The 15,042-nt window shown below is 41.6% G+C and overlaps 1 protein-coding gene across 1 annotated transcript; it reads left to right on the forward strand.

Annotated features, from left to right (window-relative positions):
* Positions 1–2,877: 2,877 nt before the first annotated feature.
* Positions 2,878–14,838, forward strand: slc12a3 (solute carrier family 12 member 3; the record flags this gene model as incomplete). The annotated part of the gene is made up of 26 exons (XM_083974368.1): positions 2,878–3,174; positions 3,480–3,617; positions 4,222–4,297; positions 4,380–4,475; positions 4,729–4,868; positions 4,947–5,057; positions 5,969–6,080; positions 6,262–6,392; positions 6,604–6,688; positions 7,769–7,938; positions 8,373–8,480; positions 9,064–9,187; positions 9,916–10,017; positions 10,159–10,314; positions 10,436–10,535; positions 11,614–11,725; positions 11,836–11,973; positions 12,618–12,724; positions 12,857–12,939; positions 13,097–13,174; positions 13,298–13,396; positions 13,497–13,608; positions 13,753–13,839; positions 14,219–14,357; positions 14,470–14,537; positions 14,697–14,838. 26 exons carry the CDS (start codon positions 2,878–2,880, stop codon positions 14,836–14,838), a joined length of 3,111 nt encoding a protein of 1,036 aa, XP_083830494.1.
* Between the last annotated feature and the right edge of the window lie 204 nt (positions 14,839–15,042).

A 15,042-nucleotide genomic window follows, 5' to 3' on the forward strand; every position in this document is an offset into this window, starting at 1 on the left:
TCTTCTCTCTCCAGTTCCACTGATAACAGTGAAATAACAGTTTATCCTTCCTTACTAATCTGTGTCCTAATATCAGCGTAGAGGGCTTCACGCTGCTTTGTGACTGTACAGCTCGGTGGTCGTGTCACAGCCTGCAGATTTACACTCCAATCAAATGGCTAAACAGCCGGTGTCCTCTCTCTTATCTTATCTCATCAGGTGATCTGGGATCAGCTTCTGAATTCAAAACCTGCTGAATCCTCTACACTGATGAGGTGATGTTGAACTTTAGCTGACACCTACTGTGCTTTGATCCACTGTTGGAACACCCCACTTCTGTTCATTTTCATCTACTAAAAAGCTGTTTTTCTACCATGGAGGAAATAATTCAATTCAAATGATTCTTCTTGAGGAAGATTTGCATTTACTCATTACTCTCCAGGGTTGAATTCCCAACTGTAAGCCTTGTTCATACATTGGAAATAGTTTATGTCTGTAATTTCACATTAATATAGGAATGTGCAATGAAGTCATGCAGAGCAACATCAGTTTGGAGCCTGAAGTAAAACTATATCACAATCTGCTGCCACCTGTTCGAAGGTAACTCTCGGTCAAGTTGCAAACAGAGTGAACTTCACGTTCTTCAGTGTGAAGGACTCTTGGCTTGGACTGAAATTGTTTAACTTGATCGTGGCTTTGTGTTTATCCTCTCGACAGCTTTCTGAAGCGACGGAGGGAGAGGAGGAGCAGCAGAAGAGACGGAGGGGCCTTCGAGGAACCTCGGGAACGAAGGTTCATTAATAGCACAGCTGCTGTCCTTCAGCCTCCAGCCCCAGAGATGAGCCCTGGTGGTCTCCAGGGAGAAGCCGGCCTCTCCACACCGGGTGTTTAATACCTGATTTAAGGTCATTAATTCTTGTTGGTTGTGCAGAATGTATGCATATATACTTTTAGGTGATGTTTAACACATTAGATGGATGGGAAAACATGTTTAATGTGGCTATTATATTGAAAGTTTTAATGTTCATATCCTTATCAAATACAATGAAATACAATAAAAGAGAGAACAAACTAGTGGTGGACCCTCAGAGAGAGCACACATCCGCAAGGCCAAAGTCAAACACCACACACCAGACTTCAGAGGACAAATTTAAATTCATAGAAAATAATCTGGATCAAGCCTTTTATGAACTGTTCCCTGGTCCCTAGTACTACTTTTTGTATAACCGTGCTGACACACAATGACACAATGTCCACACTGTTAAAATTAATAATAATAATAATAATAAAAAGATTTTGTGACACCCAGAAATGATTTAAAAATACCAGAAACTAGCTGCCTGATAAAGATACAGTAATTTAATTTTGCAAGGCATTTTAATGAAAAAAGTCTACACATGTGAAACAATGAAATAATCAAATCCTGATGAATAACTCAACCATGGCAACAAGTTTTTCTTTTATTTCTTACACAGCTGCAGAACAGTATGCATTGAGCAGTGTATCTTTGTATGCAAGTCTCATAATGTGTCCTCATGTGGGTTCAATTGAATTGTAGAAACAACTTTTCATTATGTATTAACAAAAGAGATTGATACTGACCTTGGCCTCTCCCTGTACACACTGTTAATATGACATATGGATGTGTGTGTGCATGCATGTGGAAGCTGGACATTTGTATCCAGTGCTTTAATGAAACTGTGCATGGTTGTGTCTGTGTGTCTGCGTCTGTGTGTTGGTTAACTATTGCTGTAAATGACTGTGTAAACAAAAGTCTTGCACGATTAAGCAGCTTGTACCGCTTCAAGCAAAGTGTGATCCATCATTACACTGCAGCTGAACCTGAGAGGATACAGCAGTAAAACACAAAAGTACAAAATGATCACAGAGAAAGGTTACTGTGAAAAAAAAAATACATGTGAGCATGTGTTAATCAAGGACGGCCATGTTTGCAGCCTGGTCGTTTTTTCTCATCAAAGCAACAAGTTTTCAGGCTACTTGAAATTCAAGCTTACGGGCCTGCTCACAGCTGGAGAGGTAAAAGACCAGTTCAATCATTTCCCCCCATGTCTGAAAACTGAAGAACCAGTTCAAAGTTTCTTTTTTTGATGTTGAATATCTTTATACTGTCTACTCCTACTGTATCTTGCACAACTTCCGTAAAATGAGAATATTTCCTTATTATAATGAAAAACCATACACCTTATGACTAGAAATCTTCTTTAAAAGCATAAAAGAAGAAACAGAGTATCATAATATAACACCTTTTAAGAAGCAGCCACTTTGTGCCCTTGTGCTGTCCCAGTCAAGGTTATCTAACAGGTCGATCTGTGTGTGTAATGATGCTGTTAAAACTTGGATCCTTACCAACCCCTCCACCCCCCACCCTGCAGAGATTAATCATTAATAATAATTGTGATTATACAAATGTACCTTCATGCAAACTAATCCAAACTCACGAGAACACCCCAGAAATAGACAAATATTTTTATGCTTAAGCTCCTCACTTCTGGTTAATCTGCAGAATTTGAACTCTTGTGAATTGAAAGTGCTTTTATAAAAGATTCCTGTGAAATCACATGATTCCTAGCCCAACATGGTCCATTTTTTTTGGTCGACCCCTACAATGTGAAATTGTCCATGACTGCTTTAATGGTTCCTGTAATAAGTCTGGTTTTACTGCTCGGTGGACCAGCCCTCTGACATGGCCTCAGGCTCTTCCTGTTCGGCTGAGGTCAAATATAAAAACCAACCCTCACAAATTCAGCTGAAACTGAACAGAATGGCTTCGTCACCTTGACACTCCAACTGAGTGATTTAGAAAAGCTGAACCAATCAGCCACTCTACCACTATTGTGTTTTACAATCTTCTCAGTAGAGACTATTCTGCTGTTCCTAATGGAGTTACCAGCTGCGGGTGACAATGTTCACCTGGCTGCAGGCAGACCCAGTCCCACGGCAGGTCGTCTGTCGGTGGCCAATGGGATGGAAACACCCGGAGGTTTCCGTGAGTCTGTGTACAACAGTCAGTGTTTCGGTGATGGGAGCAGCGTGGCGTCACGTGGATCTGATGCTCAGACTGGCTACGAGACTCTGGACTCCCCGCCACACTACGACTTCTACGCCAACACAGAGGTGTGGGGCCGCCGGAGACGCTTCAGACCGTCGCTGTACCAGCTGTACGCCAAGCCTGAGGTGAGGATGCCCGGCTGTCTGCTTCAGATTGTCTAAAGTACAGATAAAAACTTCTCATCATCATGGTGTGTCAGTTAGATTCAGGTCATCTGTCCTCCATGAACCTGATCAATTTCTTTATTTGTCTTTAAATAAATCTATAAGGTTAGTATAATATCTTAGTTTCATGACCTTAAGAATTACAAAAGAAAACACCATTAAAAACACATTCCCATGCAATAACAACTGAGGTAATTGTTACACATCATAAAAAACTAAATACTAATTTGTTTATTCAATTCAATTATCAATCTTGACTGGACCAGGATGACTCCAGACCTCCCATGTACGAGGAGACAACAGGTGAGCAGATGGACGGAGGAGACAGCACAGAGGAAGAAGAGGAAGAGCAGAAGGAGCCGCCGCCTGAACCTACTCGCTTTGGCTGGGTGCAGGGAGTCATGGTAAGACGTCGGGTTCTTGTTATGTGTGAAGCTCAAACAGCAGTTTAAAATTTGATGTTTTATAACTAACTCAAAGAAAGCTCAGTTTAAATGTTAAACCCAAAGACCACATTGTTGTTCTGCCGATTAACCCATTATAAACCATAGAAAATACAGAGATCCAGTATTCACCAATTCACCTATGTTTGAGCACTGATCATTTGCAGAAGCAAGAAAAAAGTAATATACCAAATCAAATTACAACTGAGAAAAGTAATAAAATAAATAAATAAATATTCCACTTTCATTTTGGTATTATGCCCTCATTCTGGTCAATACAACTTGCCACTTGCCAAACTAACCCTATAATTTCCAATGGCACCAATTCAGATAGTTAGTTGGACTTATCTTTTGTCAATAGCACGCTTGTAACGGCACTAACAAATAAATGAGCAATTTGTGTGCACTTCTGTGCCTCATTTGTGGAGATCTGGAAATGAGCTATTCATTTTGTATATAATTTGCACAGTTATAGATCGCATTGATTTCCTTGTGGAAATCCTGAGTGGGTTTAATCAGCTCTGATGTATTTGGTAATTTCAGTCGGTGACTGTTTGTCTTGTAGATCCGTTGCATGTTAAATATCTGGGGGGTGATCTTGTACCTGAGGCTGCCATGGATCACTGCTCAGGCGGGTATAGGTATGTGTCATAAAAAAGTAGATTTACTCTGTGGGAGTCAAGGTCTGGCTCAACGTCGTTTTTATTTATGTCTCTCCATCAGGTCTGACCTGGGTGATCATCCTGCTGTCCTCGTTGATCACTGGGATCACCGGCCTCTCTACTTCAGCCATTGCAACCAATGGAAAAGTCAAAGGAGGTCTGTTCACTCACAGGGATACATGCAACAGCCAAATTACATGCAAATTTATACATTTAAACCTACAGGCTGACTAATGTATACCTCCATCACTCAGTCAGTCAGTCAGTCAGTCAGTCAGTCAGTCAGTCAGTCAGTCAGTCCGTCAGTCGGTCGGTCAGTCAGTCAGTCGGTCTGGTCCTGTTGTTGCAGTCCAACCAAAATCGAAATAGAGAAGATAAAAATATCACTCCAACCTCCCTCTCTTGTGAAGGTGGCACCTACTTCCTGATCAGTCGCAGTCTGGGTCCGGAGCTGGGTGGATCCATCGGTCTGATCTTTGCGTTTGCCAACGCCGTGGCCGTGGCCATGCACACCGTGGGGTTTGCTGAGACGGTTGCAGAACTCATGCATGTGAGTGTGTTTTCCTATGTTGCTGCCTTTATTTATGCTTCTTCATTATCTTAAAGTCCGCTGAACTTTCCTCTTCAGGAACATGGAGCTGTCATGGTCGACCGCACCAACGACATCCGCATCATCGGCATCATCACTGTCACTTGTCTGTTAGGCATCTCGATGGCTGGCATGGCGTGGGAATCCAAGGTTAGCTCAACCAAACATATTAGAGTGCAGTTAACTCTCTTGATGGCTAATGAACAGCAGATCCAGTTTTGTATGCACAAAACTGGAAGCTTTGGCTTTACCCCATCCAGCCAGTCATCATAACCGACCACAATCACCCCCAAGGTGTTACAGAAACACATTGTCTCCTATATTAAGCCATATGGTGCTGTTTTAGGATGATGCAAGACAATCTAGCACCTCCTATTTTGCAAAAGTGTTTTAGTTACCTTCTGAAGCATGAGGATCCTCCTAAAAGCCTAGAGCAGGCATACTCGACTGGGCAGCCCATGGGACCACATGCAGCCCAGAAGCAACCTCCGAGTGGCCCAGTCCCATAGAGAAAACCCAAGAAAAACACATTAAGTATTGCTACTACCTCTGTTTCTGATCAGTTAAGACTCTTTTTTCTAGTTTTTACACACTTTTTGATGAGCCTGTGTCAATGTGACCAGATATTTGAAGGGAATCAATAAGTAAACTTTTTTCGATACATTTATTTGTATTAATTTACATTTTGTCATCACCTGCTGCTCAAAATTTCTGGCCCAGATACATTTCTTGAATAGCCCTGGCCTTACCATCATGACACTTACCATAGCCTGAACTGAACTCAAACATGTACAGAGGTGTAAGGTATACTTTACTTGGCACTAAAATTCTTCATGTAACACATCCTGCTTAAAGGGATAATTCAATATTTTTTGGCAAATTGGCCCATTGCCATAATCGCTATAGTCATAGCAGTAGGCTCGTTTATGACAATGGGCCAATTTGCCAAAATGTTGAACTATCCCAACAATACCATAAAGACAAACCCTTTATTATGTAAACTTATGAGTTGCTCTAGAGATCATTCTTGTATTCACATGTCCTGTATCTGTCTTCCACAGGCACAGATCCTGTTCTTCCTGGTCATCATGGTGTCATTCGCCAGTTATTTTGTAGGAACGGTCATTCCTGCTTCACCAGAGAAACAAGCCAGAGGGTTTTTTAGCTACAAAGGTGAGTCAGGTGACACAGATTCTTGAATGCACCTCAGAGTTTTTATTATTTTATTTCTTTAAGAATCTGAAGCTATGTGGTAGTTTTTTTCCCCCCCTCTTTGTGAGGAATGATGATAGAAGTAAACAGTTTTGACATGACGATGCTCCTGCAGTTAAACAGAATATTTCACCTTTGACAGCGGATATTTTCGCTGCCAACTTCGTGCCCAGCTGGCGGGGGGCGGAGGGCAGCTTCTTTGGCATGTTCTCCATTTTCTTCCCCTCGGCCACGGGCATCCTGGCAGGAGCGAACATCTCTGGAGATCTGAAGGTATGGCAGTTCATTTCTCACTCTCTCTCTCTTTATCTCTGCCTCGTTTTTCTCTGACTTATCATTGGCACTCTGCCCTCACTGCCTGACATCCCATCCTGTTGCTGCACAGACTGGACAAACATAATCTTTCTTAACATACGTGAGGGAAATTATTACTCAGTTTAAAGCCACTGTTTTAATGCCTTATTTATGTCCTGTTCGTTCCCAGAATCCAACAGTGGCGATCCCTCGAGGAACACTGATGGCTATATTCTGGACCACTTTATCCTACCTCATCATCTCGGCCACCATTGGTACTGTATCACCATAATCCGAGCATACCTGCATTTACATTGCTTTGCATATAGTGAGATGGTTGTTGTTATGGCGTGATATGTACCGGCCATACTGTTAAATATAATATATGGTTTTCCACATTTTACATTTTTATATTAATAACTTTATAACCCATACTTCCCATGGTTCTCTCCAGATCTAGATCATATGGGATATAGATGAGTAATTTGCAAAGAGATTAAAATACTGTACTCCATCTTGTATGTAGTTTTTAATACCATTTACAGAACAGTAGCCTACAATTTTGGTTTATCATATGCCATGAGGTAAAATATGCATCGTGCCTAGTCTTTTTCTGTATCTTGCAATGCAATCATTTAAAATGACTGCAAAAAAATATGCAAAAATGCTGATTTACTGTGTTCAGGCTCATTACGTTGTATCCACATACAGTAAAAAGTAGAGTGAACTCTGCTCACCTCTTTCACAGCCAGTGAGTGTACAGTCTTCAAGTACAGCGCTCCCTTTGATGTACCAGCAGCTGAATAAGTTCTGCTTCTTGAAGTTATACCTTTGTAAAAACACTCTTACACTTAAAATGACCTTGCAGAGCTTTGCATATTCTTTTTATTATTATTATTCAGATCCCCCATTAGCTTCTACTACAGCTGCTGCTAATCTTCCAGGAGTCAGATAAAGTAATTCATACACAGACAGTGTATAAACAAACAAGTAAACATTGACTGATACCCTGTATTTTTAGACAAAATAAATGTTGTTAGAATCATGTCAGATAACTTTAATAGGCATTAAAACAATAATCTATTGCTGAGGATTAAGACAAACAAACATCCCTGCAGGTGGTTTTGTTCCTGGTGTGGTTGTTCTCATTATTTCTGTTTGAGTGAAGGAATTTGTGTAAATATATTCTAACAACTTTATTTTAGCAGCAGGTTGGACTATCTTGACTGTCTGTGTGTGTGTGTCTCATGTTGATGACAATTAAAAAGTGATATTTAAGCATAATCTACACTAACAGCATGTGGATATTTTGCCATGATAGCAATATAGTGAGACACATGTTTGTTTCTCCTCAGGATCCTGTGTGGTCCGGGATGCATCTGGTCTGTTAAATGACACCCTGTCCTCCTCCTCCTCCTCCTCTTCCAGCGATGACTGTGTTGGTTTAGCCTGTCACTATGGATGGGACTTCAGCGAGTGTATCAAGAACAACACATGCGCCCAAGGCATCAGTAACTACTATCAGGTCAACACAAGCACACACACACACACACACACACACACACACACACACACACACACAATAAGTGCCAGAAATAGATTTTTCTGTCTTTAGGCTCAACCTGCACAGGAGAAAACAACATGTTACTGTACATACATTTTGAGTGAAGCGGTTGCAGTCATGACAGAAAACAGTTTCCTCCCGTTTCCACTCGAGGGCACCAAAGTTCATCAAAAGCTCGATTTGACTCCTCTTGTCTTTGCCAATGGCAGAAAAAACACAAGTAAAAAACAAGTGACAGCTACGAGCCAACACTATGTCATTCTGCATCCAGGGCTCTGTGTACAAATCACTTACATTAGCAGTAGGTCACCTTGTACGCAAACAAACAAACAAGTAGTTTATCCCCTGGTGGGACAGATTAGCTCAAGAGGTAAACAACATTCTTCTGTCTGCAGTCGATGAGCATGGTGTCGGCCTTCGGCCCTCTCATCACTGCTGGTATATTTGGAGCAACTCTCTCCTCTGCGTTGGCCTGTCTGGTGTCTGCTCCCAAAGTCTTCCAGGTACATGCACATTTTGGCAAATTGGCCCATTGCCATAATCCCTGTAGTCATAGCAGTAGGTTTGTTACCTTTAATTGTCGGTGCAAGCTATTTTTAGAACGGCGGAGCAGAGCCGCGAGCTGCTCAGAGCTACGCTACGGAGGGTATTGGGATTTCGTGGTTTCCCTCATCAAACTCATCAAATACACAATCCAACAACTCCAAAACGCTCTCGAGGTGAAGTTGTGACCTCCGTTATTATCTCATAGCGTGGTGAATGTGCAGGTCACAACTTGTCCACCAGAGCGTTTTGGAGTTGTTGGATTGTGTATTTGATGAGCTAGATGAGGGAAACCAAGAAATCCCATTAGCCTCCGTAGCGTAGCTCTGAGCAGCTCGCGGCTCTGCTCCACCGTTCTAAAAATAGCTTGCACCGACAATTAAAAAGGTAACGAACCTACTGCTATGCCTATAGGGATTATGGCAATGGGCCAATTTGCCAAAATGTTGAACTATCTTTTTAATAGAGTACATCGATGTTCATTTATTATGACTAACAACTATGTCATTTTTTTCACCCCGTTTTTCTGATTTTTTGTCGTAGTGTTTGTGCAAGGACAGACTCTACCCTCTGATTGGCGTGTTTGGTAAAGGTTATGGTAAGAATGATGAACCGCTCAGAGGCTACCTCCTCACGTACATCATCGCCGCCTGCTTCATTCTCATTGGTGAGTCTTTGGAGAAAATATCTGAGCCTAATTATCCACTTTGAATTTAAGCAAAGTAATAAAATGCATCCTAGAGCGAGAGACCACCTCTCCTGCACCAGCCTCCTTCGGAGAGCGCTGAGGCCGTGTATGTGGCCTTCATGGGCTCAGGGCATTTGCTATTCTGCAGACATAACAGTAATTACACAGGAATGGCCTAAAACATGATTTAACATTATGAATGAACTGATAATTGGATCATCCTGTATAATACGAGATCATGGTGTATTGAAAAATTAAATGCACTGTCCCTTTCGGAATCACTATGATGCAACACTATGTTTTCACATGCCTGAAATAAATAAAAGATCAGAAAAGGATGAAATAAATAAAATATTATTTTAAAAAAAGTGGCAATGAAAAGTCAGGGGACAGGGGCCCTGTGTGCATAGCCTATACACTATTCTTTCGCTCTGCTTATTGTCACCTCTTATTAAACTCTTTTATTATGGGCTGCCAAGCCCTCCTGTTGGATCAATAAAGTTAATCTTTAATCTATCTTTCTGAAAAGACATGAATATAATTATCTTAGTTTTTAACTGTATTAAAGTTATCTTATCATAAATCTTTACAATTTAAGTCCTATTCCGGTACCATAGACCATTAACATCGACCAAAATTCGGTTTTTTGACATCATGACAATCTTGGGAAAATAACTTTTCTCTCGTGCCCTCTGCCTCTCCACCAGCTGAGTTGAACACCATCGCTCCCATCATCTCCAACTTCTTCCTGGCCTCCTACTGTCTCATCAACTTCAGCTGCTTCCACGCCTCCATCACCAACTCACCAGGTAGAAAACTGGACCATCAAAGTAATAATATTCCTTGAAGCACAGAGGACCCCTGTCATCCCTGTGTGTGTGTGTGTGTGTGTGTGTGTGTGTGTGTGTGTGTGTGTGTGTGTGTGTGTGTGTGTGTTTGTGTGTGCACAGGTTGGCGTCCGTCCTTCAGGTTCTACAGTAAGTGGCTGTCGTTGTTGGGCGCCGTCTGTTGTGCAGTGATCATGTTCCTGCTGAACTGGTGGGCGGCTCTGATTGCCTTCGGCATCATCGTCTTCCTTTTGGGATATACACTCTATAAGAAGCCTGGTAAACTCACACCCACTCACAGTACTGTCACACTACAAAGAGCTGCCCCCCCACTCTCCCCCCACCCCCTCTGTTAGTTAGTGTTAGTGCATCCTTTGAACTGCTGCTGCTCTGTACTTAGCTGTGAACTGGGGCTCGTCGGTGCAGGCGGGCTCCTACAACATCGCTCTGAACCAGTGTGTGGGCCTCAATCATGTGGAAGACCACGTCAAGAACTACAGGTCAGTGAGGACGTCATCACTCCTATCTATAATTTGTCTTCTTCTGTCCAAACCAGTTGTTGTATTGTTTTGCTGCAGTTGGAAGTTGAATCAATCAGTTGGTCATCATTTTCAATTTTGATCATGATTCACTTTGGATAGATTTCAATTCATATACAATAAGCCGGTGCATATTCTCATTTGTCCAGGTCATAGTATTTCAAAGGAGGTTAAATCGAAAGCAACTGGACTTAGTTATTTGTCTAGGAAGACGTTTCACCTCTCATCCAAGAGGCTTCATCAGTTCATGTACGCAGCTGACCAGGCTGGGACTGGTCCAACTATCTGGTGTGGAGACTCACTATTTAACGTTAACGTAAGTTAAATAGTGAGTCTCCACACCAGATAGTTGGACCAGTCCCAGCCTGGTCAGCTGCGTACATGAACTGATGAAGCCTCTTGGATGAGAGGTGAAACGTCTTCCTAGACAAATAACTAAGTCCAGTTGCTTTCGATTTAACCTCCTTTGAAATTCATATACAATGTTTACATAATAAATAAATAACCTTTACTTTGCATTATATATTATTTTTACTTTACTTTATTTGTTTATTTAGTCGGGACAGTGCATATTAATGGACAGTGAGTGCATGAGTACTCACTGTAAATACACCGGATTTAGCACTAATGCTCAATTACATCAGTAGTCCCCAAAACAATACAACAATTAACTTAAAAAGTCCATAAAGACAGAGGACCGGTAGATAACAAAATAAGTACATTTACATAACTGCAGGAGGTTCGTTGAATTATAATAAAATATATAATCTATACAGTTGCGTTAGACATGATTCATTGAATTATAAAAACATACAATTACACATGCTCGGGCTTAATTTACTTTCACCAGACGGGGCGTTTTTAATGAACCTTAGTAGAATTACCTCAATTAGAGAAATAAAAATATGGAGGACAAGTTAACTGCTGAAGGCCAGGAACCAGGAGACATCTACAGTAAACAGGACTCACAGAAGCATTGATTATGTCGTCTAATGTACAATCAGATACTAACGTCTCTGTGATGGCGCTCCTCCGTCAGGCCACAGTGTTTGGTGCTGACCGGTTCTCCCAGCAGTCGTCCTGCTCTGGTGGATCTGGTCAACTGTTTCACCAAGAGTCTCAGCCTCATGATATGTGGCAACGTGGTCACTGTGAGTACAACTACCTGCATAATATCATATATTTATGCTTATATTAATGTAATATTTCAATTATATTATAGAAAGGAAGGCATTTCTGATTTGATCCTGTATGTTTTCAGGCCGGTGCTTCCCCAGGAGCCGTGGATAGAGCCAGTGGCGACAGACATGTCACCTGGTTGAACCAGCGGAAGGTGAAGTCGTTCTACAGAGGAGTGGTGGCTCCAGAGCTACGGTCAGGAGTCAACATGCTGCTGCAGGTGAGAATTACACCCATCACTTCTGCTCCGATCAAATGAACCTCAAGAGACAGCACTGATCTTTTCTTATGTGTTTTATATTGATGCCTCGATGAGAAGAAGTGATCACCGCTGATACGTCTTTACTTGCATTCAAAAATACTTTATTACAAGAAAGAACAATGTCACATAAAATGCAGAATCCTGGAGAATCTTTGGTGCTAATATGAGATCTCTCTCCTTCAGCCCAAAGTACTGTCCTTATATAGCCTATGTTTTCTAACCTCCATAACCCCGCCTTTTCCAAACAGAAGGATGTAGGCTACCTAACCCGGATGGTCCATAAACTAAGACAACATCTAACCTATAGAGTTTACCCTCTGGCATTTAACTTCTTGACCAGTTAACCTTTAGCTAACATAAACACAGGTGGGCCAAAGACAACATGGATTCAAGATTCAACAGAAAACAAACAGAAAACAAAGGTTTCACAGAGTACAACATTTTCAAACAGATTAAGAGGATAATATACTTCATATGTTTGCATCGAAATCTCTGTTCTTTATCTGAAACTGTGAGATCCGACTGATTGATCCAGGATTGATTTTGTTATGTTCAGTGAACCAGAACCTGAACTAACCTCCACTGCTCTGTCTGTCCAACAGGGGGCAGGTTTGGGTCGCATCAAGCCAAATGTTCTGCTGACAGGTTTCAAGAAAGACTGGCGCAGTGACACACCTCAGGCTGCTCATGACTACATAGGAATACTGCAGTAAATTAGCTTTTAAATCACTTTTTTTTTTGACAATTAACCTGTCAGTTTCTGAAAATGTATTAAAAAAATATGACAAAATGACACTTCATTACCAGCCTGCACAAAGAGTTTTGTGTGTGTGTGTTTCAGTGATGCGTTCGACCTACAGTACGGAGTGTGTGTGTTGAGAATGAGGGAGGGGCTGGATGTCTCTCGTCCATCTCAGTCACACGGTAAGAGTCCAGACGAGTCCAGATATCTATATTATAGTTTGTGTAGAGTTAACAAGGGGCATGCTGGGAAGTGCAGTCCACATTCATCAATCATTTTTTAAGTAATTGATCACAAGGAAATCCATGAGGACAATAAATTCCTCTGTTTTTATTTCAGTTAATCCAGGTTTTGATGGAGGACCAGAGAGTATAAACACCATCTCTGCTTCTTCTCGCATTAAAACAAGCGCTACATGTACGTATCATATTATTATGATCAATGTATTTTACATTTAATCACATCTTTAGTAATTTTTGGCCATGGTTGCCTTTGAATAGTGTTGAAACTTAATTTCCCAATTTGATGTCATGTTTGCAGCGTCTGTCTCCATTGACCCAGAGCCTCAGTGCAGCTCAGTGTTTCAGAAACAACAAGGAAAGAAGACCATCGACATATACTGGCTGTCTGATGACGGAGGTCTGATTATCTATCGCTCCATCACCTCCATCTTTTCTTCCCTCCAGAATATTATCGTGCATTTCCTCATGACTTTGTGTGTGTGTGTGTCTTTCACCAGGTCTGACGCTGCTGCTGCCCTACCTCTTGACTCGCAGGAAGCGCTGGGCCAGATGTAAGGTCCGAGTGTTTGTGGGCGGAGAAATGGACAAGAAGGAGGAGCGGAAAGAGGAGTAAGCACACAATAATTCATTCTTTTAAAGCTCACTATGACATAGCCAGGTCTCTAGGTAAGCAGAGGCCTAGAAATGTCTCACCTACAGTAATCAATATTATTGACAGGTCGAAATGTGTAAAATGATTGTTTCTTTTGTCAGGGTGTTGGCTCTGATCAAGAAGTTCCGTCTTGGTTTCCATGAAGTTGAAGTGCTTCCCGACATCTACCATAAACCTCAGCCTGGGAGGTGAGGCTGCCAAAGCTCGTATATACAATAATGAACTCGGCAAAACCCCAGAACGGCTGTAGCTCACAAAGCTCTGCTGTGTGTATATCATCTGGTTTGTGCTTCTTTTATTGAGCATTTGTTTGGGAACAAGAGCATGCACCATGAAAGTACAATTTGATATCTGATATTGTGGTGGGTTCCGGTTTATTATATGATCTTGAAGTTATGAAAAGGCTCCCTGATACAAATCTAACCTTAAAACCTTAATTTACTTCAGATGCATAGAAAAATAGAGGGTTAATAGAGGCCGTGCCCACTGTGCTATAGTGTACTACTACAAATGATCCCCTAACACTCTCAAAGTGTTCAAATCGAGCCTCCATGTCCGTCCCACCAGTGTTCATCAGTTCGAGAACATGGTGAGTGAGTTCAGGCTGGACTCAAACCCAAAGCAGGACGCCGAGTCTGGGCCGGGAAGACAGCAGGAGGAGCCGTGGATGATCACTGAGCAGGATTTAGAGAGGAACAAGGCCAAGGTCTGACAAACACACACTCGTTTGGATACATCAGATTTAGACTGAGGAGAAAGAAAGCTTATTAAAACATATTTTCTTTTCTAACTTTTCATGTGAATCTCTGTGGATCCAGTCTCTCCGTCAGATCCGTCTCAACGAGGTTCTGCAGGACTACTCCAGAGACGCTGCTCTGATTGTTGTGTGAGTATACAATTATTATTATTATTACTCCACTCTGTGTGAATGTTTCCATCAATGCTATATTGTGCATTTGAGGGGAAACAACCTTTTTAAAGTCATCACAGGTGGATTTTTAAAAACAAATTCCCAACCAACCTCATGTAATCTGTCTCCTGACAGCACCATGCCGGTGGGGAGGAGAGGAGTGTGTCCCAGTACTCTCTTCCTGGCGTGGCTGGACATTTTGTCACGTGACCTGAGACCCCCGGTGCTACTGGTCAGAGGAAACCAGGAAAACGTCCTCACCTTCTACTGCCAATGAGATGTCCCCATGACTAATGGTCATAACACACATCATCCTGTAGCCTAAAAAGCAAATTATTACTCTGACATTTTATTTAATCCTGTAATTTAAGCATGATTGTCTCATTTATAGTCAAAACTAATCTCTTTCTTAAAATAAGACTCACCACCTAAAAATTAACTTGTTTTTAGATCATTTTCACTTGTTTCAAACTATTTTTAT

The sequence above is a fragment of the Trachurus trachurus genome (genome assembly GCF_905171665.1).
Source record: "Trachurus trachurus genome assembly, chromosome: 6".
NCBI classification, from domain to species: Eukaryota; Metazoa; Chordata; class Actinopteri; order Carangiformes; family Carangidae; genus Trachurus; species Trachurus trachurus.